This window comes from Frieseomelitta varia, unplaced genomic scaffold (genome assembly GCF_011392965.1).
Source record: "Frieseomelitta varia isolate USP_RPSP 00005682 unplaced genomic scaffold, Fvar_1.2 scaffold_221, whole genome shotgun sequence".
In the NCBI taxonomy this organism is placed as follows: domain Eukaryota; kingdom Metazoa; phylum Arthropoda; class Insecta; order Hymenoptera; family Apidae; genus Frieseomelitta; species Frieseomelitta varia.
In genome coordinates this window covers 403,415-425,458 of record NW_025109948.1, presented here as the reverse complement: position 1 = coordinate 425,458, position 22,044 = coordinate 403,415, and the positions used below count along the sequence as shown (strand labels likewise).

The 22,044-nt window shown below is 34.1% G+C and overlaps 6 protein-coding genes and 1 long non-coding RNA gene across 17 annotated transcripts in view; 4 read left to right on the top strand and 3 right to left on the bottom strand.

Moving 5' to 3' along the window:
- The window catches only part of LOC122527478 (monocarboxylate transporter 3), a 13,306-nt gene extending 7,199 nt beyond the window's left edge, over nt 1–6,107 (bottom strand). Inside the window, exons 1-2 of one of the 5 annotated variants that reach the window (XM_043651702.1) lie at nt 5,854–6,106; nt 5,137–5,560 (exon numbers count right to left, since the gene is read on the bottom strand). In XM_043651702.1, coding sequence (XP_043507637.1) covers nt 5,137–5,229 — 93 coding nt within the window. In that variant the 5' untranslated portion in view covers nt 5,230–5,560; nt 5,854–6,106. Of the gene's footprint in view, nt 18–4,048; nt 5,020–5,136 lie in introns of those variants that run through there. The other 4 variants (XM_043651707.1, XM_043651703.1, XM_043651701.1 and 1 more) reach the window with 4 other exon arrangements.
- On the top strand, nt 1,362–6,996 carry LOC122527479. The gene is made up of 2 exons (XR_006306351.1): nt 1,362–1,811; nt 3,174–6,996. It is a non-coding gene; the product is annotated as an uncharacterized LOC122527479 (long non-coding RNA).
- A 72-nt stretch (nt 6,997–7,068) lies between these two features.
- LOC122527505 (heat shock factor 2-binding protein-like) lies at nt 7,069–9,163 on the bottom strand. The gene is made up of 7 exons (XM_043651755.1): nt 9,052–9,163; nt 8,805–8,965; nt 8,495–8,660; nt 8,309–8,427; nt 8,126–8,230; nt 7,794–8,059; nt 7,069–7,728 (listed from the first exon to the last, which is right to left on the bottom strand). Exons 2-7 carry the CDS (start codon nt 8,901–8,903, stop codon nt 7,407–7,409), a joined length of 1,077 nt encoding a protein of 358 aa, XP_043507690.1. The 5' UTR covers nt 8,904–8,965; nt 9,052–9,163; the 3' UTR covers nt 7,069–7,406.
- A 295-nt stretch (nt 9,164–9,458) lies between these two features.
- Nucleotides 9,459–12,762, top strand: LOC122527487 (delta(14)-sterol reductase TM7SF2). Of its 3 annotated transcripts, XM_043651728.1 has the most exons (10): nt 9,619–9,705; nt 9,919–10,075; nt 10,143–10,329; nt 10,433–10,555; nt 10,634–10,704; nt 10,779–11,139; nt 11,210–11,508; nt 11,587–11,840; nt 11,919–12,043; nt 12,152–12,762. In XM_043651728.1, the coding sequence occupies exons 1-10, from the start codon at nt 9,674–9,676 to the stop codon at nt 12,433–12,435; spliced, it is 1,893 nt and encodes a 630-aa protein (XP_043507663.1). In that variant the 5' UTR covers nt 9,619–9,673; the 3' UTR covers nt 12,436–12,762. The 3 variants fall into 3 exon arrangements, with proteins under 3 accessions (XP_043507662.1, XP_043507663.1, XP_043507661.1); XM_043651727.1 differs by having other exon boundaries at nt 9,459–9,621; nt 10,433–10,704; nt 12,152–12,761; XM_043651726.1 differs by having other exon boundaries at nt 10,433–10,704.
- A 351-nt stretch (nt 12,763–13,113) lies between these two features.
- On the top strand, nt 13,114–14,397 carry LOC122527501 (proteasome assembly chaperone 1). Its single transcript, XM_043651751.1, has 5 exons — nt 13,114–13,478; nt 13,556–13,635; nt 13,708–13,871; nt 13,944–14,139; nt 14,214–14,397. Exons 1-5 carry the CDS (start codon nt 13,381–13,383, stop codon nt 14,393–14,395), a joined length of 720 nt encoding a protein of 239 aa, XP_043507686.1. The 5' UTR covers nt 13,114–13,380; the 3' UTR covers nt 14,396–14,397.
- Nucleotides 13,910–17,454, bottom strand: LOC122527499 (cyclin-K). 2 transcript variants are annotated; one of them, XM_043651748.1, is made up of 9 exons: nt 17,310–17,443; nt 16,997–17,250; nt 16,608–16,836; nt 16,399–16,530; nt 16,198–16,303; nt 16,065–16,122; nt 15,354–15,526; nt 15,103–15,249; nt 13,910–15,030 (listed from the first exon to the last, which is right to left on the bottom strand). In XM_043651748.1, the coding sequence occupies exons 3-9, from the start codon at nt 16,824–16,826 to the stop codon at nt 14,633–14,635; spliced, it is 1,233 nt and encodes a 410-aa protein (XP_043507683.1). In that variant the 5' UTR covers nt 16,827–16,836; nt 16,997–17,250; nt 17,310–17,443; the 3' UTR covers nt 13,910–14,632. The 2 variants fall into 2 exon arrangements, with proteins under 2 accessions (XP_043507683.1, XP_043507684.1); XM_043651749.1 differs by lacking the exon at nt 16,997–17,250 and having other exon boundaries at nt 17,310–17,454.
- LOC122527493 (ribosomal protein S6 kinase 2 beta) lies at nt 15,575–21,747 on the top strand. Of its 4 annotated transcripts, none has more exons than XM_043651736.1 (13): nt 15,575–15,971; nt 18,220–18,290; nt 18,410–18,610; nt 18,698–18,779; nt 19,010–19,170; nt 19,258–19,364; nt 19,442–19,619; nt 19,698–19,863; nt 19,942–20,097; nt 20,187–20,695; nt 20,776–21,014; nt 21,088–21,349; nt 21,440–21,747. In XM_043651736.1, exons 2-13 carry the CDS (start codon nt 18,243–18,245, stop codon nt 21,566–21,568), a joined length of 2,238 nt encoding a protein of 745 aa, XP_043507671.1. In that variant the 5' UTR covers nt 15,575–15,971; nt 18,220–18,242; the 3' UTR covers nt 21,569–21,747. The 4 variants fall into 4 exon arrangements, with proteins under 4 accessions (XP_043507671.1, XP_043507672.1, XP_043507670.1 ...); XM_043651737.1 differs by lacking the exon at nt 15,575–15,971 and adding an exon at nt 17,623–17,783; XM_043651735.1 differs by lacking the exon at nt 15,575–15,971 and having other exon boundaries at nt 17,966–18,290; nt 19,942–20,082.
- The last annotated feature ends 297 nt before the right edge of the window (nt 21,748–22,044 follow it).

Here is a 22,044-nt window from a genome sequence, read left to right as displayed (position 1 = left end):
TTTTTTTTAATATCACAGGACAGGGAGACGTGCCCACCTCGTCATCCGAGGTTTATGCAATTTTTAGAGCTTTAGCTGTTTCGAAACGTTACCTCACTAAACAAATATTTGCTGGCAACGATCTCGTACTTCAGAAAGAAAGTGACAGTTCCTGGTGATGTGTTGCTATCGGGTAGCCTCGAGAAATTATATTCACGGTCGCAAGTCGAGTAATACAGTAGTACAGTAGTGTCGCGTTAACTGACCAGAGTTTCGCTCTGTTAACTGGCTATAGTTATTCTCTGATTTCGCGACTCTGATGTCTCTTGCATAATGATACCAAGTAATAATATCAACGAATCGACAAGTTACAAGTTACTGATCCGTAAACTCTCCTCTCGTTTTTGTGTATTATTATACCAAACTAAACTTGCAACAGTTTATTTGGTTCGTGAAAAGTATGATCAATGTGGTTTCATTTAAAATGGTGTACCGCGTGAAAGAAATTACTTGAACAATATGTCCGATTTTTTTCAAACTCTACTCTTTGCTCCGAACATCTGTTGAACATCAAAAATACTTCGCACTCAAACGGGGAAGAGAAATACTCGAGATTCCGTAAAAATATACCTCCCTCGGTAACTGGCCAGATACGGTCCCAACACGTGGCCAGTTAGCGAAGCACTACTGTAGTCATACGGGAAACATCGTGCATCGTAAAATGTATATCATGTTGTAGCGGGTAGCGTGACGCGCGCACTAATAATCTAAGTCGATGCTTACACTGGAATGAAATTAATCTTGCACGCGACGGAGGTTACCGAAATATATGGCCGTAACGCCAAGATTATCGACAATCTCGGTTTAATCAATTGCCATCTAATGATGGCCGTCTTCACGAAAATCACCAAACGATCGAATTATAGCGAGCACAGACGGGAGAGCTGGCGAAAGGAGGCGGGGCGATGAGGCAGGAGGGTACCAAGTAAACATTCTGAAGATGATCTCGAGTCGATGTGTAACAGTGGTGGAAACACTCGAAGAATCAGTACCGATAAAAGAGATAGGTAGACGGGAGGAGAATGGTACCACTGGTATGCAATGACGATCACGCGAGAGTTACTGCCACAACATACTGCATTCCACTGGGTATTCTCTCTGCTCGTCTCTACTCGCGAGCACATTTATGAATTAATTAGATAATAACCAGCGACAATTAGTGTTGAAGGCACGACACATGAAAACATCATCTGCTTCTGATCTCCGCGGAAAAGCTGGCAGACAAAAGTAACGACACAATATGCTGCAGAGGAAAGCGTCAGTTTGTGGCATTCGATGAATACAACGACAGAATTCATCCTGCTTACTGAAATGAAATATCATATGAATAGCTTGTCACACCCGATTAATTTCCTTGTCTAACAATAAGATCGGATCTAAAGTAATATTCTAGTTCGAAGTAACCACGAACCAATGGTTTCGAACAACTGTTGGATTTTCGACGAAAAACATCGCAGAGCGTGCAGAAACGCAAACAAGATCAATAATTTGTAATAATCATCGGAACATGTGGTCCTCGTTTTCTTGGAAACGTTAGCGGCACCAACTGGACTGAGATGACTCAGAAACCATAAATGAGAACTATGTACATCACGATATTTTTTCGATTTGCAACAGGCCATTGTTTACGACATCGTCAGTCTCTTCTTCGTTGTCCTAGTTTGCTTAGGACCGCGAGATACCAGGAGTCGTGATAAACGCGTGTACATAATAATCGAGAAAGGAAGAACGACGTCGTCGTTCCTCCTGCTTCGATGAATCACGTTGTCTGAGTATGCGTTTTAAATTATCATAACCTTATTGAATTGATATTTTCCTTTCCTCGTTTTATCCGTGTGCATTTATTACGCCGTGATAAACAGTCGTTGGAAAAATTGATTGAAGAGATTAAAACGTGGTAGAACTACCAGGTTTAGAAAAAAAAGAATCGTTGATAAATCGTCGATATTACGAACAATGTGATTCCACCTAATCGTACCTGATCGTACTTAATTGGTTCGAGGGAATTAGGAAAATTCGTTTCTGTTCGTAATCGCAACGATTACGTCTATTTGCTCCGTCTACGTATGATCGTAAAATTCATTCCGCGATGATCGTAAAGGTTCATCGATCTCGTTAGTAACAAAGGTGAGAGAAATTCGTTTATCGATTATCGAGTTCAATTTGTTTTCGTCGATTACACTGACTCGTGAAGCTTACTATAGATGACTTTTATGAATGTATCGTGTTATACAAGAGTTTTTAAAACTTCATTAGTATTGTAGTGAGATACAACATATACAACGAGGCACAGTCCTTATTCCAAAGGTCTCGTTTAAAGAGCGAAGTTTATTAACCGTTTGAGTGTCAGAAATATTTCTGACATAAAATTCATTGCCAAAAGGTGCCAATTAGTCGACTCGTAGAGTCGAACTGATTGCACGATCAGATATCGTATCTTTACTGCTTAACGATCGCGCCGTCTGACATTTTTCGACCGTATTTCTGCAGACAACTGAACTTGAACTTGATTGCCGATTACCGTACTTGAACTATTGAACTTCAATTTAATCGCCCGGATTGCTAGTCACTAAACTGTAATCTCAGAGTGCTCTTATATAGGGCGATCATCTTCATCTGGCCTCCCAAAGGACTCTGAAGAATCGTGAAGTGGCGAGCATGGCAGAAAGTAAGGGGGAGGTTTCCAGGATTTTTCGTTCATAAGAATGATTCGCATGGACTGACGAGATTTCATCAGGATTTCTGTAAATCATCTCGTTGCCTGCACAATACTTTCGAGTACGTAAATTATGATATAGAAATTGTTCTACATGAGAGGGAAAAATGTAAAAAGAATGTAAAAAATTCCTAATTTGATATGCTAAGTCTAGAACATATCCATGTCATAAATAATATATATCGTTCGCCTTAACAATTAACTATTGAAATAGTTCTGACTTTTGCGATATGTATGTATAACTTATACATTTCGTCTCGAATTATGCTAATCGTATGTTATTACAATACTAATGAAGTTTCAAAAAGATTTCGTATGTACGTAATATGTACATAAAACACAATGTACGTAATATATACATAAAAGACTTTAATAACAAGCGTTCAAATACTTTATATACTTTATATATTCTGTGTAGGTTTAAATGAGAGCCTTCGGTAGAAGTAATCGAATTCATGGACACGTATTTCTACTTACGACATAACAGTCTTGGGGCCGAATAACTCGAGGATAAGGGAAATACTTGACATCGATAGAGGACGATAACGAATTCAACAAACACTCAAAAGATAAGATGTTCGCACGTAATAAAATACAATTTAATCCATGGCTCGACACCGATCTATTGTAAACTGGCACGTGATACGATTCACGTCAAAAGAATACAATAAAAAGAAAATAATAATGTCTACTGACACTACCCGAACGTAACAATTTCGTACGCGAAATCTGTCTCTAATATTACCAGCGATATATCACTGGACCATTTGCGAACGTGCATTATCCTAATAATCACTCGTATGTTTCGTGATTAACTCGATCGTGTCACTTGGTTAAAAATTCTCTGGCAAACCGCGGTAATCGCGATCGACGATGTTCGCCGAAAATACAGCGTGCCGTGAGAACTATCAATTAAAGTTCCGTACACACACAGAGAACACTCTCACCAATCTAACGACCGCGCCATTTCGCTATTCATTCGAATCGAATTTTCGTTGAGCCAAACGGAACAATGGATTCATGTTACCTCGACCTTTCATAAATTGTTGGGCCACGTACTGGTACGTTGTTTACATTGAAAATTGATTATTTGGAAGTTGTCGTTTAACGCGATCGAACATCAATTACATGCATCAATTTATTTATTTTCCCGATATGCAGTGTTAACAACGGCGAGGCAGTGTCTACAGTGTAACAATAACAAAGTACAAAACAAGTAATTAAGAGCAGGCATTCCTGCACGTATTCACTAGATCAAAAAAAAAAAAAAAAAAACGAATCAATGTTACATACCTTGTTTTTAGGTGACATCGTGCGGTACGGATGCCTGTCCTGTTTGAATGAAGATGAACACACCCTCTCGGCGAGTGAGAAAGCGAATGAAAAAGAAAGAAAGAAAAAGGGAGAGAAAGAGAGATGGCGGGTCTCGCGCCACCTGAGTGGACAGCGTCCAGCTGCGGTACGAGGAACAAGCGATGTGAAAATGCGCGCTGCTCAACCACCGGCTGACTTATCGCATCGTAGTCGTCGAGTCCATCCGATTCCCCACTCTATGAAATATCCATCTCCCTTGCCAACTGTTCTCTGTACGTTCTATCGTCTCGATTTGCTGGATGCCTCCCTCTTTGTTTCTACGATTTCTCCCTCTATGTTCCTATCCGTCAGTCGGCTAGCTGTCTCTTCGTTCCACGCAAAACCGACTGTCTTCCTTCCGCTACCAGGTTCACGCAGTCATCCACGATGTCTCACGCGCGCGGACACAAAACGCGCTATTGCCGGCCTATCGATAGGTACAAAGGTTCTGTGTGCACGCCCTGATGTTCCAAATATGCACAAGATATTACGGTTAGATGAAGATCTTCTATAGAGCGGCCGCGATATATGGGCTTTCAAAAGCGGACATCCATGCGATTCGACTGCACGCGTAACGCAGTGACGGAATGATGAAAGAAAACGATAGCAACGAAGAGGGAAAACCTATGTAAAAGAATAACAAGGAAATTTTAAATCTCGCTTTTGTAGGGGAATCGTATTCGTAGGAATATACGAAGGTTATTTCCTAAATTAAACAGTTCCGTGCGTTTCGTCGTGAAAGGAGTTCCAACGCAGATGCGCGAACACGTTTCTGTTTTATGACGAAAATAGAGTAGCAAATCACAGCGTTCGGCTCACCCATTTCACGTGTTTCGAACGTCCGAGCTTCTACGGTGATTCTTCTATTGTCTCGCCGTACAAATACAAACTGAGTCACACAAAAATAAAGCCTACAAAAATCAAAGAAAACTTGAAGCGAAAGGAAAACGAACGATTATGCGTGTAAATTGGCAGAACATGCTGAGAAGAGGAACGTAAAACGACAAGAGGATGAAAGAGAGACTCACGATGTTATTGGCCGTTGGTTTCGCCTTGATTTGCAGGCCATCATCGTCACCGATCTGCTCCCCAATCTGTTCGCGGCTGCTAGCGGGGCCCATCTCGGCGCCGCGGCGCCTACCCTAGGTACGGTTGTCACTATCTTCGAACGAAATTGAAACAACCACGGCTCCGCGATCCCGCGTCCCCGGTGTACGAGGAACCGATGCGAGATTAGAGCTATCACCAGCCGGATGACACCTCCTTCGGGCGGTCCGGTGCGCCCCCTTTTCAATTATAAGCTCTCCATTAGCGTTTTATGAACAATCCTGGAAGCTGTAGCTGCTCGGTGACAGCCTCTTCCGGACGATTCTCGCCGCGTCCTTCTCTCTTCCCTTTTTCCCGGTTCCTCTTCCTCTCAGTCCATCGGTGCTGCAGTGTACGGTTAATGCTCTGAAGATAAAAGAAACGGACGTTGCTCTCGTTAGAAGAAACGATCGTCGAAGGATAATTCGGTGCGATTAGACGACGACGGTCGTACGTCACCGGGTCAGCCCCTCGTCCCCGGTGTTCCTCGTTACGATGAATTCGGCGAAGACGTCGACGCGACCGCCACCACTGGCACCAATTTCAGATCGTTCGAAACCGCCGACGACGACGACGACGACGAGGAGGATGTAGCTTATACCTCGCGCACGACCTAGTCCACGGTATTTCGATCCACTTTTCAGGAACCTGCTACGTACCGCCTCCCCCGGTCCGTTCCGTTTGATCGTCCGCGTTCCAGCGTGAAACTGCGTGGAAAAATGAACAACCACCGTTCGTCGCTGCTGTTGGTGCAAATGAATTTACAGCGGAACTAGATGACAGAGAATGGGAAAATCCTGTTGGAAAGAATTTCCTCGCAGACGATCCCGCCGCGGGTGGGTAGCGCCGCGGCGCCCCGGGATCAATAAAACGACCGCCCGGCCGTCGCCTTTCCTAGGTCCTGCCTGCCTGCCTGCCGTGATCTCTCCCGTTCACGCGACGCTAGATGTCGCGACGCATATCCCCCTCCCCCGTCGCTCTTCGGCACAGCGGATGCCGAACGCGCCGGATCTACCCGCGACACGCAAGCGCGATCTCCTTCAGCGCACGCCCCCACGTGGTCTCTCCCCACGAGTTTGCGCAGCACGATTATCGATGCGATAGTCGGTATTGCATGCGTCTTGTACATCTGCACTCTTTCCTCCCTCTGTCTTCCTTTCTTCCGTTTCATCTGTCCCTTTATGACGCGGGGTAACGAGACATACTGATTTCCCCGAATTACTATTTCTGTTAATGCTACGATTTTTTTCTTTTTTCTTTTCTTTTTTTTTCCCCTCCCACTTGCCGCGGGAATCGATGACTGAACTTGGGGTTTTTTCACTGTAATGACTCGTGGTTAATCTTCTTCGTGACATTTAGTCCGGATGTATATTAGGGCTCTCAATTTTTTATAAAATTGAAGCTAGAAATCGCACTTATCCTTTCACGTTCCTCTCGAGAGTTCAAGGGGAATTTGATTTGACAAGGATTTGTTTTCTTCGTGAAGTTGAACAATTTGTTATAAAGTAATGTAAATAATACAGCTATACTTACATACTTACCTAGGCTTCGATAACGATTCGATAATTACAATTTAAGATATTCATGTAATTAAACAGAGGTTTTGCAAATGAAAAACGCTGGGTTTTCTCTCGGTAATAGAGATACTGCAGTGTTGTCGCAACCTTCGACATTGAAGGTCGCAAATGTTCAATGAAATTTAGAGTAACATGTTCCTCAACCGCATCTAGCGCATCCTTGTGCCATTTGCACTTATGTATTAACTATTTGCATTAAATAAAATGCTTCCGATGAATCTCTAATTAAAAAGAAAATTAGAAAAAGTATTTTGCGTTCAATCATTGTGAAACCATTTGCATAATTGGTTCAATTGGCTCGGAAAATATTTGTGCATTCGATAACGACCGTACGTATAATTGATTTCGTACTATTTCGTACGTTATCCCGCACAATTGCTTTTATTTTGTAGCTGCACAAGGCAAATCGATATTCGACAGTTCTCAGAGTCACGAACGCTAAAGATATTTCGTCATTGTGATAGCGGTGCAATCGTAAAATATGAAATTCGTGTCCTTCGGCTGGGAAGGCAAGCTGCACTTCGTTCGAATATTTTAATAATTCCCGTTAATCTGGAATATGAACGAATAGAAATTCCATTCTCATTAACAAAATTTGAGCTCGTCGAATAGTCACGCTCCGGACAGTCACGCGCTTAATTCATGTGAATGAATTTATGCGAATCCCGCAACTGTTTTATCACTTGTTTCGCGACTGCGCTCATTTCGTTTTTGTTCGATGTCGCTATATTTTCTATTCTGCTGATCGGTAGGGTGTTGGTCAGGTCTTGAATGTACTTGGGATTCATTAGACCGTATGTCATCGACTGCAGCACGCGCAGACAAAGGAACTGTGTCTCATCCGGTAACGAGTTGTTCCTCAAATAACAGTCTAACACGTCGCTTACCCGCGACTCGAAAAGATACTGCAGTCCGGTTTTATTCATGCTGACATTGTAGAATATCATCAGCATCAATCTATGACAGACATTGACGCGATTAGGAAAATTGTCAATTATATAGCCGTCACTCACGAGAGTTACCTCTTTAGGGACAGAGAGCCTTGCGAAAGTGGCAACGTGGGCATGAGTTTCACCATTTTCTGCACGAAAGCTTTGCCGTTCGTATCGGTGATCAAAAATTCACGTCCCTCTGGTGTTGCAGATATATTCGTTACAATGCCTAACAATCCAATTATAAATTGATATTCAACATTGCATGTAGGGGGGAAAGCATTTCGATAAGTGTTTATGAATGCGACGAAACTTCCGTCCGTTATCGATAAAAATTCGCCGATCATGTGCTGAAACTATAGTAAGAGTAGAGTAATTAACGCGAAGCTGTGCTGTTGAGTTCCAGAGGCAGAAGTATTTACCCCGGAAAGCCAGACATCGACGATTTCCGGAAATCGAGATGCACGCCATGTTAAATTTCCTAAGACCGCTCCCAAAGTCGCGCAGTACGTACTTTGATTCAATATCTACAGAAATAATGAACATGCCTATTAACGTAATGAATGCTAATGAATATTTTGTAAATTAAATTATGGCCAAATCACTTGTTCTCTCAGATATTCTATTTCTTCCTCTGCCTTTTTGTTTCTATTTATTTGTAGCTGCAGTTGACTCTGCAATTGGTCACACTTCATGTTCAGGGCTGAAATTTTCTCTTTTTCTTCTGCAAAAGTCAAAAACGTCGATTAACGAAATGTTGTAAATTAAAAAAAAAAAAAAGATACGTATACCCTTATTTGTTTGATCAGAAATGGGATCCTGAATTTTTTGATCATTTTCTATATTCAATTTTTCCAAATCTAAATCTAATCCGGAATTTGCGAGCGCTTGTGGAACGTCGGTTATAAATTTATGGATACTTCGTTTGACAGTGTCGAGGGTATCCTCCACGGAAATCTGAAAAATTATTACGCGGATGTAGATTTGCCTAACGTCATTTCCAGCAGCATTTTCACGTTCTATAAATCGCAGGATATATAGAATGATTGATGTTAATCGTTCTTTAAACATCAGAGAAATATCAAATGAATGTGAACTAACCAAAAATTGTTGTTCGTCTTTTAGATTTGCTTGTTCTTCTTGAATATTTTTGTCCATGATTATTTCATTGAATTTCGTGTTGATGCAAGTAATTCCCATATATGTTTAGCGAATTGATATCAATGAAAATATTTTCAGCATGTTGAGACAACTATCGTAATCTGCATGAAATGTAAATTGTTACAAAAGGTGCGAAAATTTAAACACCAGCGCGGTACAGTTTAAAACATGTACAATAAGTACTCACTGATAGTTGATTTGTATGTATATTTTATATAATTCTTACTATCTTACTCTATTACTATCTTCGATAGTTATGTCACGATTGCTTGAGATTTAAAAGAAAAAAAGACAAAAATGTAATGTATTGCTGCAAGGAAACAACAGATTTAATGACTAAAATTAAATTGATAATAAAGTCAAAATGAAAACGCTATATATTACTATATGTAGTTCTTTGAAGTTCCGATATTGATGCAAATACTATATAATAAATATTACGTTTTACATATATATATATATATATAAAATTTAAAAATATATTTGTTTAAAAATATAAATTTATATTGGTCATTCTATGAAACATACTTAAATCGCAAAACATGCTTTGTTGTAAATCGATCATAATGCAATGGACGCATTTATTTAGCGTGGTCTGCATTTTATGCATCTTGGAACGCTATAGCGTGTGCGCGTCTTCGCTGTTATGATGCAAAAAAAAGGCGTTAATTATAACCTTGCGATTAGAAGCTCTCTTATTTTTAAACTAACTGGAATCTCATTAGAAGATATTACTGTAATCTGAGTAAAACTACGTGTAAGTTGAAAAATTATATCGATTAATATTTTCATGTGTGAGAATTTAATTCATGAATCGTCACATGTACGGTAGTTTTCAATTGTACGAATTATTGTACATAATTTAATTCATTGTGCAGTGTGAACAATAATATAATATTTGATTCATTTTCATTTTTTCTGTTTTTTCTTTTGTGGAAATAATTATAATTGTGATTTTATTGTAATTAGAATACAATTAAAAGTTGATGACACATCTAATGCATTCAACTGTTATGTAACGTAATGATATTTTAAAGCTATTATTAATTTTTAGGTGTAAAATGAAGTTTTCAGAAGGAGACGAAGTGCTTGTAAAACATCCAAGTACTGATAGATATCATAAAGTTAAAATATTGGGTATGAGAGGTGAACGTTATAAGGTACAATTTGAAACAGGCATTGAACAGTATGTTCATTCAACTGATATTAAGGTATTGTTTTTGTTAAGCTTATGATATTCTCTACGTTTTAAATATTATAATTTTCTCAAAATTTTAGATAAATAGACCATCACGAAGTACAACAAGAGCTAGTAGTAGAGGTAGAAAAAGTCCTACCAGACATTCATCAACCAAAAGATCTCCACATAGACGTTCAGCTGGAAGATCTCCATCTGCCAGTAAACAATCAACTAGGAACCAAAAGTTTGCAAAAATTACTCTACCACGGATAGAAGTACCGGGAGGTAAATATAATAAATCTGCATATGACTATTTTCTTGAGTTATTTTCTTGACAATGTTACTCAATAATTTTGTAATTTGATACTTCTGTACACATAATATATAGATAATGATGTCACCAATAAGAAAAATGTAAATGATGATGAATATGCTGTTGAATCAATGCCTCTTCAATCACGATTGAAGGAATTAAGCACAGCAACGCGTAGATCAACAAGACTGTTATCTGGTACGCTAAAACCTGAATCAGACCATAAAATGGTTTTGTTAACAAGAAATATTAATCGAGCTGTCTCACTTCCTTTAGAAAGGAAAGGTCAAATGCATGATTTTGGCATTGACGTAAAAGAAAGAGGCCATTCAGTACAAAAAGATCAAGTAAGATTTTTATACATAATTTATTAATATAGATAACGAACGTTTTATATATATTTATTAATATTTGATTTCAGGATTTGTTAAAAACGTTAAATTATGAAGAAAATGTAAATACAAATCCACAAGTATTAGAAAAACGAAAAAAGGAAATCAGCATGGTTAGTGAACCACAAGAATGGGGTGGATGGCTTGGAACTCTTTTTCTTATAATTTTATCACCCATGATTGTAATACTACCGCAATTAATGTGTACAAAAGATGAATGTTTATTTGGATATCCTAAGATACCAGATATTACATTATATACAAATTTTAAATCTTTTACCGCGTATTTATGTTTCTTTTTATTTGTAATAATTTTTTCGACTCTACCAATTGGCCGAAAAATTGATGGACCACATACTAGAATTGGAAGAATACAATATCGTTTAAATGGTAATAGTTATTATTTAAATTATTGTATTTAAATATAAAGTGTTTGATTAAAATTATTTTCTTTTTTCAGGTTTTTTATGTGGTCTTTTATCAGTAATCATATTTGCTGTATGTATATATGAGGAACTAGAAATCATTGATCTTATTACACAAAATTCTGTACAATTTTCAATCAGTGGTTGGATTCTTGGAACAATTTTATCATTGTTGTTATTTGTAAAAGGAGGCAGAGCACCTGTAGCTAATTTAAACATACACGGATCTACTAACAGTGTGATTTATAACTTTTGGCAAGGAAGGGAAATAAATCCACGAATTGGTCCTGTGGATTTTAAAATAACTCTCTTCCGGACTTCTATGATAGCGATAGTAATAATTTTTTTTTTAAACTTGTTTATTTATAGAAATGTGTATTATAAGATATTGATGATTTTATTCAAATTACAGATTCTTATAAACTTGTCCATTGTAATGAAAACAATTGAAGAAACGGAAACTTATAGTTTAGAGCATCTTAATATAGGTGTTTTATTAGGTGCATTGCTGCAGATAATTTATGCAATAGACGCGCTTTTTTTTGAATCTACAATACTGACGACTTTTGAAATAATGTACGAAGGGACAGGTTACATGTTATGCACCGGTTATATGATGTACCCATTTTTACCAACTCTTACAACAAAGTACATGCTGTATCATAAGTAAGTATTAAAACTAAAAACTAATAGTACATTATATAATTGAAATTTTATTTTATTGGGACGTTTTTTCAATTTCAGAATACAATTTACTTACCTATTCGTCTTTCCTCTACTTGCATTTATAATTGGATATTTGTTATATAGAATTAGCAATTCACAAAAGAATGAATTTAGAAGGAATCCTTTATCTCCATCATTAATGCGTAAGTATAAAGTCATCTTATAATCAAATTAATATTAATACTACAAAATTTACTTTTATTATATATATTTATATTATATATATTTATATTATTTTTACATTTATATAGATTTAGAAACTATACCGACTGTCCGTGGTAAGAAGCTCATTGTATCTGGATTATGGGGTCACGTGAGACATCCAAATTATTTGGGTGATATAATAATATGGTGGTCAATATCGAGTATAAGTTTAGCATGTGATATTTTGCCTTATTATTATGCAATTATGTGCTCAGGATTATTGATGCACAGAGCAATAAGAGATAATGAACGGTGCAAAATACGATATGGTTTAGCTTGGGAACAGTACACGTCACGTGTCAAGTACATGATCTTATACCGTATATTTTAAAGTATAATATGTATAAAATATTAGCAAAGGTACCTTTAGATACCAAAATATGTTACAAAGTTGTACCTTTAAGAATTGCAATGCTCATTATTTTCTAGAATATTTCAATCATATTAGGATTATATAGAGTCTATGTACACACACACATACACATGTAGGGTCCAAATTAATGGAGTATGAAACCAAAAGAAATGATCATAACATTTATTACTAAATTTAAGCACATCATTTTTTAAAATCTTTGACACAATGAATAGAGTGTGATTATCAAAAAAAATATATATATATTTTAGACATAATTTAGAAATATTGTTGACATATAAAGTATATTATATAATATAAAGTATATTTCTATAATAAAGACATTAAAATAAGAATTTTTATACTTTTTATATGAGAATGTACAGCGGACAAATAAAAAATTTTTTAATAGCTGTAATATTAAAATTATATAATTTCTTTTGCAATGAAATGTACAATCTTTTATAAAATTAAGTTTCAATAAACAAGATATGACTCACAAAAGCATTTGTACACTTGGCATAAAAAAACTTTTATGTGTATATTATGTGTGTTTCTAAAATATCTTGAAATTTTAATAGCATTATCATAAAAGATGATTGCTACAATCATACTGCAAACTTGTATTTAATAGATATATATATATGTAGTATAAATAGTTTTGGTATATGTATAAGTGTTAAAGATGATCTCACTAAATGTTGAAACTTATTAATATTGTAGATAGTTAACTGTATACCTTCGTGAATTATTGTATGTATTTTTTGTATCTTTTACTGCATCCGAAATACAATGTTTTGGGAAGAAATAAATTACATAATTTTTTTCAAAGTCATCATCTAGTATGACGCATGTAGTAATAAAAGTATTGTCCTACAAGGGAGACTATATTTTACAGTGATTTCTATTAATTTTATTTACAAAATGGCAAGTTTTTTTGGTGAAGTAGTATTTCCAGTTTCGCGAGCGTTTTGGGACGATGAAGATGAAAATAAAGAAACTGAATCTTTAGTTAATCAACCGTATGTTATATTTCGTTAAACCTAACCTAGGTATATTCAAAGAATTTCAGATATTATATTTTTTATATACATTTTAGCGAATTTTTTATACGATGGTTAAAAGAAAAACCATCCAGTATCGATACTTTAATTGTAATCGAGGGTGAAATGTTAATTGGTAATATATATTTATTTAATTAGTTGGTGATATTAATATTTTGAGCATGTTATTAAATGTTTTTAATAATAGATTTTTCAAAAAAATGCTTGTGCTCAAATTCACGAGAAATATGTTTTGTGGAAGATGAAAAACAGAAGAAAATATATACAATTTATCAAATCAATGATGAGCTTTACATAGGTATTGTGTCTTCACGTTTTGATGTAAAGTTGTCAGGCAAACTTGTAGAAAAAGTAAGGAAATTTACCTGAAATTACCTAGTACTTAATATTAATAACTTGCATTAATTTTATTAAATCCGTTAGATGGGTGATATTATATCAAGTGCAAAAAATACAATTTGCATAACATGTCGTCATATATCACAATATAAAAACAAGAATATACCAAAAGTACCATCTTTCTTAAGAATGTTGACTACAGCAAGTGGAGAGAATATTTGCAAGTTGAAAGAACCATATTTAGAGCAGCCAAATATTGTATATGGAGTAACAGCAGGAGGTTAATATATATATTCAAATGATACAAAATATATCAAAGATATAAGTCTATTAATAAACTTATTTATGTTTCAGTATTGTCATATTCTCAAATTATGGAACTACCTTCAGTTTTATATATTTTATATACAGATAGTTTTGTACTAGACTCATTATCTGCAGAACCGCTTTTAAAATTATTAACAAATTATACATTACTACATAATGTTACATTCTCTGGAAAAGACTTCTTCAATAAAGGCAATCTTTACATGTGAAACTTTGGATAATTTTTCCTTAAAAGTTTTATATTTGTATTTTCTTATTTAAATTAGAAATTAAAATAAGTGAATATTGATAATACAAAAGCTTTATAATTAAATACTATTGTCAATTATGAACCTTACATATTTACAATATTTACAAGATTTTAAGTATTATTTTTATAATAATGCTAACTTAATATCTAATAATGACACACGCAAACAAAAATATTCGATATAAATTTGTATGTGTTAAGGTTGTGGGGGGTAATATGTACGTGGTGCAGGTGCTGAAGGTACTGGATTATTTGGAGGAAAATATGTCGCGTTTGTGGGATAAGGATATGGCTGAAATGGTGCTGGTGTTGTAGTAGGTGCTGGTGGTGCAGGTCTGATGGTAGCGGAAGTACCCATATGATGCATTGGCGGAACAATGTGATTCATTGTATTTACAGGAGGTGGAGGTACAGAAACATTTGCTGGAGGAAATGCTGGAGGATAATTGATATTACTAGGTGCAAAATTAGCTGGATACGTTGGGAAATGTGTTGGCACATCCATTGGTTTAATTGCTTCTGAGGCATCTGTAGTTAAGCATCCATTTGCGGAGACTGCAGCTGTCTCAACTTTAATAGTTTTTCCTGGTGTAACTATAATTTGACATCAATAAGATATTTTTGCATTTGTTATAATAAAATAAATATTTTTGTTGTTGTTGATACCATTTGGCGTTGTAGATGCTGATTCTGTGGGAGGTGCTGTTATAGTTCTGTCTCTGCAAGGCTCATTAGATGGTGTTAATGGTGGTGAATCTGGTGGCTTTGTATTATTTGCTTGTGAATACAAATCTAATACTTGATGACATATATCTGAAAAAATAAAAAATTATATGTATATATATATATATATATATATATGTATAATCACATATTTTTATTTATATTGATATATTTTAAAAATCTTTTTAGAAAACCTTCTAGAAGATCCATAGTTATATCTTCAACAAACATATCCCACCAACGTAAATGTTTTGGTAATCTTCCATTCCAATCTACTACTTCGAATTTGCTAAGTTTTCCTGCCAAGTACATAAGGGCAACAGCAATAATTTCTGGTTCCCATTGTAATGACAGTGTTGTACATAAACTACAATTAAAAAAATAAAGATTACATTGATTAGTAAAATTTTTTTAAAAATAGTAATAAAATGTATTGTGGAATTTAGATTGATAGATATCATAGTTTTGAAATTGTCATAACGTCGAATGTTTTGACATTTGCGTACACGTGTGTATATATGTGTGCGTACATTATTTATCAATGATTACAACCAATCACTTTAAAAAAAGTCAGAGAACCGATAAAACAGTCGGAGCCATTTAAATGCGAAAGATAGTTCAACCATTTCAGTGTTAATGATCGCGTTTTCCATACTGTTAGCAAAATAACAGACGAGCGCGATCGTATTTCAACATTCAAATGATTAAAAGTAATCGTCTGTAATACAAAAAGCAGAATAATAAAAAACGAAATCAGTCGAACAATCAATATTAGGTGATTAAGTGAAATCAAAGAGTCAAGTCAAAAATATGTAAGTTGGATAATAGTGGATGATAAAATCTATATTAAATATTAATCTGCACTATTGCACCAGAAAAATATTTTCACTAACCAGACAACATACCTATCATTAACAAATGTCCAAGCCATTTGAACCATTTTTTGTAATTTATTTTTATCACCTGCAATATACCATTGATATTTTTATTATATCGTTTTGTTATTTATTATTTATTAAATATGTAGAATTTTAATACCTTTAAGGCATTTTGCATATTTTAACAAGTAACTGTATGGATGCTCAACTTGCAAATCAAACTTTATAGTTTGTAACAAAATTCTTTCTAATGTTATGACTTCCTCCTAAAAGAATTAATAGAAAGATTGCTTTACATTTATTTACGAGATTATTTCACAAATATATAAGTATTTCAAAAACAGATATATTACTAATCTACCTTTGGATCTTCTCCAAATGTCATAAATTTTTGTTCAGTTAACAAAGACTTTGCAGTCTTAATTATATCTTTACATTTTTTGGGTGTCTCTTCTACCTTGCCTGCTAGTAATAAACAACAGCATGCAGTCACCTATGTAACGTTTATAAAATGTATGAGATTTATTTTTCTCAGGTTAAGATATCTCATATTTATCACTAAATACTCACATATCTTGGGAAATTTTTAAACGAATGAAACATGTAAAACCTATGAAAATAAACAACTCCAGTTGCCATTGTATTATATCCTAAATCCATTTTTGTGCCTGTGTCAATAATAAATCTTGCACCCTCTTTCCTATATCTGCATTCTGTTTCGTAATCAATTCCATCTTGGATGGATGGTGTATTTCGCAGTTCTTTTTTCTCATAGTACCAGCATGGCATTTTTATTTTTCTTGAACAAAATAACACACATAAAAAAACTTCATATAAATAAATGGCACTTCGTTGAGGTTATGTCACTTATACTGCGAGAAATTTTTTCCATGTCAAATACAATTACATACAAATGACGATTTAATAATTTACTTGACATATTATCATAAAATTATTACCTAACGAGAAGAAATTGCTAAGCAATTATATTATTTCATAAATCTCAGAATAGGTTAGGACAACTGCCAACGTTTCAAGTTCTTTCTTTTTTCTTTCGCTTGTTTCAACGTTTCTTATCACAAACGCGTATAATTCGTTCAATTCAAAAAAATTTCAAAAACTTGTTATATCAATATTTTTGAACTGTTCGTTATAAACAAGAATCATTCACAAGCTATGCATGAATTACATATACTCCGTTGCAATTCGACATCTATATGTAAAAATGAGAAACATTATTTTATATATGTTTATATATAAAGTTGTACTTACCACTTGTTGGATGTCAGGAATATATTTTCTATGTAAACGTGTTTCACATCAAATAGAACAAATACTCCGTTTTATACTTTGTTCATTTCTAAGCAAGACTTGTTACAATACACTATACTATACTAAAAAAGAAATGAAGTAAAATTTTTATTAAGAAAATTAAAAAAATTGATTGTTTGTATATCATCAAGTGATGTGATATAAAACTTATAGAACTACATTGATATAATAAGATAGTTAATTTAATATAAAACAATTGTACTTCTTTTTTAATGTTTGTTCTAATATATTGTTATCACATTATATATTATCTATATCTGTCCAATACATTTTCTTAGTTTATTTTGTCTTGTTTGTTGACAAATCGATAAGATACATATAAAGGTGACTTCTTAGGCCAGCAGAGAGAAACGTAAAAAAAGGATAATCGTTATAAAGGACATTGAACATCGGTTTTTAATATTAGATCAACAAGTAAGTTTTGCTAAATGTTTTACTAAACGCCGTATCTGCCTCGTTGAAAATATTTCACATTTTACTTATATCAGGTGATATATCTACGTATGTATATTATTTCGAACATATTTACGCGCTTCTCTATATTTTTATAGATGCATAGTGAAATTTTGTTGAAAAACAGCCATTTCGCCTAGCTTTATTTAAAGCTACGAAGCAGGCACTTCCGGTTCGCGTCAGAGATCTGGTTTTGAATGCCTTTAGTTTAATGTGTTATCTGTGGTCAATACCGAAGTATATATCATAGATGCGTCTGTCAATTTACCGCGAATTCCCGTAGCGCATTACGTTCCTTGGAGTGATTTATATTGTGCCATTGTAACGTAACTAAATGTTAAATTTATGACGGCCGCACACGCGAGAAAATTTTACGAGAACATTTACAATTTCACAGATAATAACACAACGTCAAATATAATGCCGTTGGCGAATTTGACAGTTCCTTGGTCCGATGTAATGGAAAAGGTAATTATTTTTATAATTGCTGAACAGACCGATCGATGTTAAAGAACGTTCCAATCGTGGTTTGTTAATTGTTCAGTTACAGTTGTAACTCGTGTATTGTAAATAATTTAATCCTTCAGGAAGATGAGGATAGCCTTTCATCAGACTCTCAAGAGGATCCGATAACGATAGTTCAAAAAAATGTGGTTGAACCACCTTCGAATAGATGCTCCGAGACACATGAGATAGAAGTCCGTGAGGTAGTTAGGGACGGGCATGAAAAAGCAGATCCATCTCAATTTGAACTGCTCAAAGTTCTGGGCCAAGGATCCTTTGGAAAGGTATTAAATGTCATAGTAAATGAAATACAATTCTAAATGTAATTAAATGCAATTTCCTCACTAATGAAAATTCCCATGTTAATTTAGGTATTCCTAGTAAGGAAGGTTGTTGGAAAAGATAGTGGAACTCTTTATGCTATGAAGGTGTTAAAGAAGGCAACATTGAAATGTGCTTAACATGTTAAATACACAAGAATAGCTCTGAAGGTTTTAAATAAAAACATTGATCTTAAATATAAAATACAAAGATTTTTAAGTATAAAATATGTTAAGAGTCTATATTTCAGTTTTTGTATTAAACACTTCGTAAAGAAAATTTTCAGAGCAATTCTTTCCTATTAAAAATTCTTCCTTTCTTTTTTTTTCTTAAAGTTGTTTAATATTGCAATATTATTTCAGTTCGGGACAAAATTAGGACAAAAATGGAGAGAAACATATTAGTGGATGTTGAGCATCCATTCATTGTTCAGTTACATTATGCATTCCAAACAGAAGGCAATCTCTATTTAATTTTGGACTTTTTAAGAGGTGGTGATCTATTTTCAAGATTAGCTAAGGAGGTACATAGTTTACAGTAGTAATAGTTTTGATTTATATTATAATTATGATTATATGACTTTATATTATGATTATGATTATTGTTCTAGGTAATGTTCACTGAAGATGATGTAAAATTTTATTTAGCTGAGCTTGCTCTTGCATTGGATCACATACATAAGCTTGGAATTATTTATAGGGATCTCAAACCAGAAAAGTTTGTATCATATCATTTGTCGATAATTCAAATATTACAAACTGTATAAATTTTAATATTTATTTTATTTATAACAGTATTTTGCTTGATACTGAAGGTCATATTTCTTTAACCGATTTTGGTCTATGTAAACAGCCTGTAGATGATTGTAAAACATTTTCATTTTGTGGTACTATAGAATATATGGCACCTGAAATTGTAAATAGGAAAGGGCATTCATTTGCTGCAGATTGGTGGAGTTTTGGTGTTCTTATGGTTAGTTGCATAGAAATGATATGTTGTATAATGGTATATATACATTAAATGCTATTTAAACAAATTTTTAACTTTTAGTTTGAAATGTTGACTGGAGTGCTTCCATTTCAAGGTGCAAACCGTAGAGAAACAATGACACAAATATTAAAAGCAAAACTCGGAATGCCACTTAACATTTCCCCGGAAGGACAGGCGCTTTTGAGAGCATTGTTTAAAAGAAATCCTGCAAATAGATTAGGCTCTGGTATTCACTTATAGCATTTTTTTAAATTACGAAGATAGTTATTATGTTATATTCATTCCTTCTTTTTATTTATTTGAGGTGGAATAGAACAGATGAAAAATCACGAGTTTTTTGCAACAATTGATTGGGATGCACTTTACAGGAAAGAAATAAAACCGCCTTTTAAACCAGCTGTTAGTCAAGATGATGATGTATTTTATTTTGATAGTGAATTTACATGTAAGACGCCTAAAGGTAGTATATAATAAATACTACATATTACATAATTAATATATTACATAATTAAATTTATATTATAAATGAGTAAAATTATTATATCTTAGATTCTCCTGGGGTACCACCAAGTGCTAATACTCACGAATTGTTTCGTGGATTTAGCTTTGTTGCACCATGCCTTCTTGAGGATCATTTAAAAACTCCTGAATATAAAAACTGTTATAGTCTTAGTGCAACTTTCCCGACTTACGTGAGCCCCATTTCTGTAACTGACGAATACGAGTTTAAACAAGAGATTGGTAGAGGAAGCTACAGCACTGTTTATTTAGCTGTTCATAAAGCTTCCAAAGCAGAGTATGCTGTGAAAGTAATTGAAAAATCAAACAGAGATCCGACAGAAGAAATAGAAATTTTACTGAGATATGGAAAACATTCTCATATTGTAACTTTAAAAGCTGTTCACGAGGATGATAAACAAGCTTATCTCGTACTAGAATTATTACGCGGTGGAGAATTACTTGATCGAATACTACAGAGGCGTAATCTTACGGAAAAAGAAGCAGCTGAAGTAATATACACAATAGCTCGTGTAGTCAATTATCTTCATGAAAATGGAGTAATTATCTATTTATGCAATACCTTTTTCATTTTATATTTTATCATGTTTATTGATTAATGGGCTTATGTAATCAATAGGTCGTTCACAGAGATTTAAAGCCATCTAATATATTGTATTCAAAGCCGGGGGCTGATCCATCGACACTTTGTTTATGCGATCTTGGTTTCGCAAAACAGTTACGAGCAGATAATGGTTTATTAATGACTCCCTGTTATACTGCGAATTTCGTAGCGCCAGAAGTATTGAAACGTCAAGGATATGATGCAGCATGTGATATTTGGTCACTTGGCGTTTTGCTATACATTATGTTAGCTGGGTAAATTAGACTAGACACAAAACTTAAGGAACGTAAATATTTATGTACTAAATTATATTTTTATATATTTTAGATATACACCATTTCGTAATAGTCCAGGTGATAGTGCAACAGACATATTAGATCATATTGGGCCTGGTTATATTGATGTTGAAAACGGAATATGGTGTCAAATTTCAAATGAGGCTAAAGAACTCGTTAAAGCAATGTTACACGTTGATCCTAATCGGAGGCCTACTGCAGCTGCCATATTAAAATATCCATGGATTGCCAATCGTCATCGCCTTCCACAGAAAGTATTACCTGACAGTACTAGGGATCCTCACAGCCTAAAGGTATACAATATTCCCTATAGATGTACATTAAAAGTAATCAAATTAATAACATAAATAAATATATAAGTCAAATTAATAACATCTTTTTAGAGAGCAGTAGCAGCCACATATAGAGCAATGTCTAGTAGCCCAAGATCACCTCATATTGGTCCTGTTGACATGTCTGATTTGGCACGACGAAGAACACAAGACAAACCTACTGACCCTACTGAAGTTTAAAATGATCTTATTTCTATCTTGAAGAAAAAGATATGAAAAATTACGACTTACGCACGTGATTACGTATATGACAAGACTACATTTTGTTGATATAAATCTAGTATTATTTGTGCAATGTTCAAATGTAGCTAGTAATATACTAGCTATATTATATAAAAATTATAATTTTATAAGAGTTATTGATATAACTTACATCACTAAAATCATCCTTATTCTGATTAAAATTTGTGTATGTGTATAGAATAGGAAATGTGTATTTAAACTCATATTTTCGATTTATATATGGTATAAAAATGGATTATCAGAGAAATTTTAAACCTTATAATCTGTATTATACATAATTACCATTTAAATATTAAAAATAATATAAATATTTATGAAAAATTATATATATATATTTAATAAAATGTAAAAATGGTATATATCTACTTCAATTTTTGATCAGTACTTTGTTAAATAAATTATTAATTGTATAT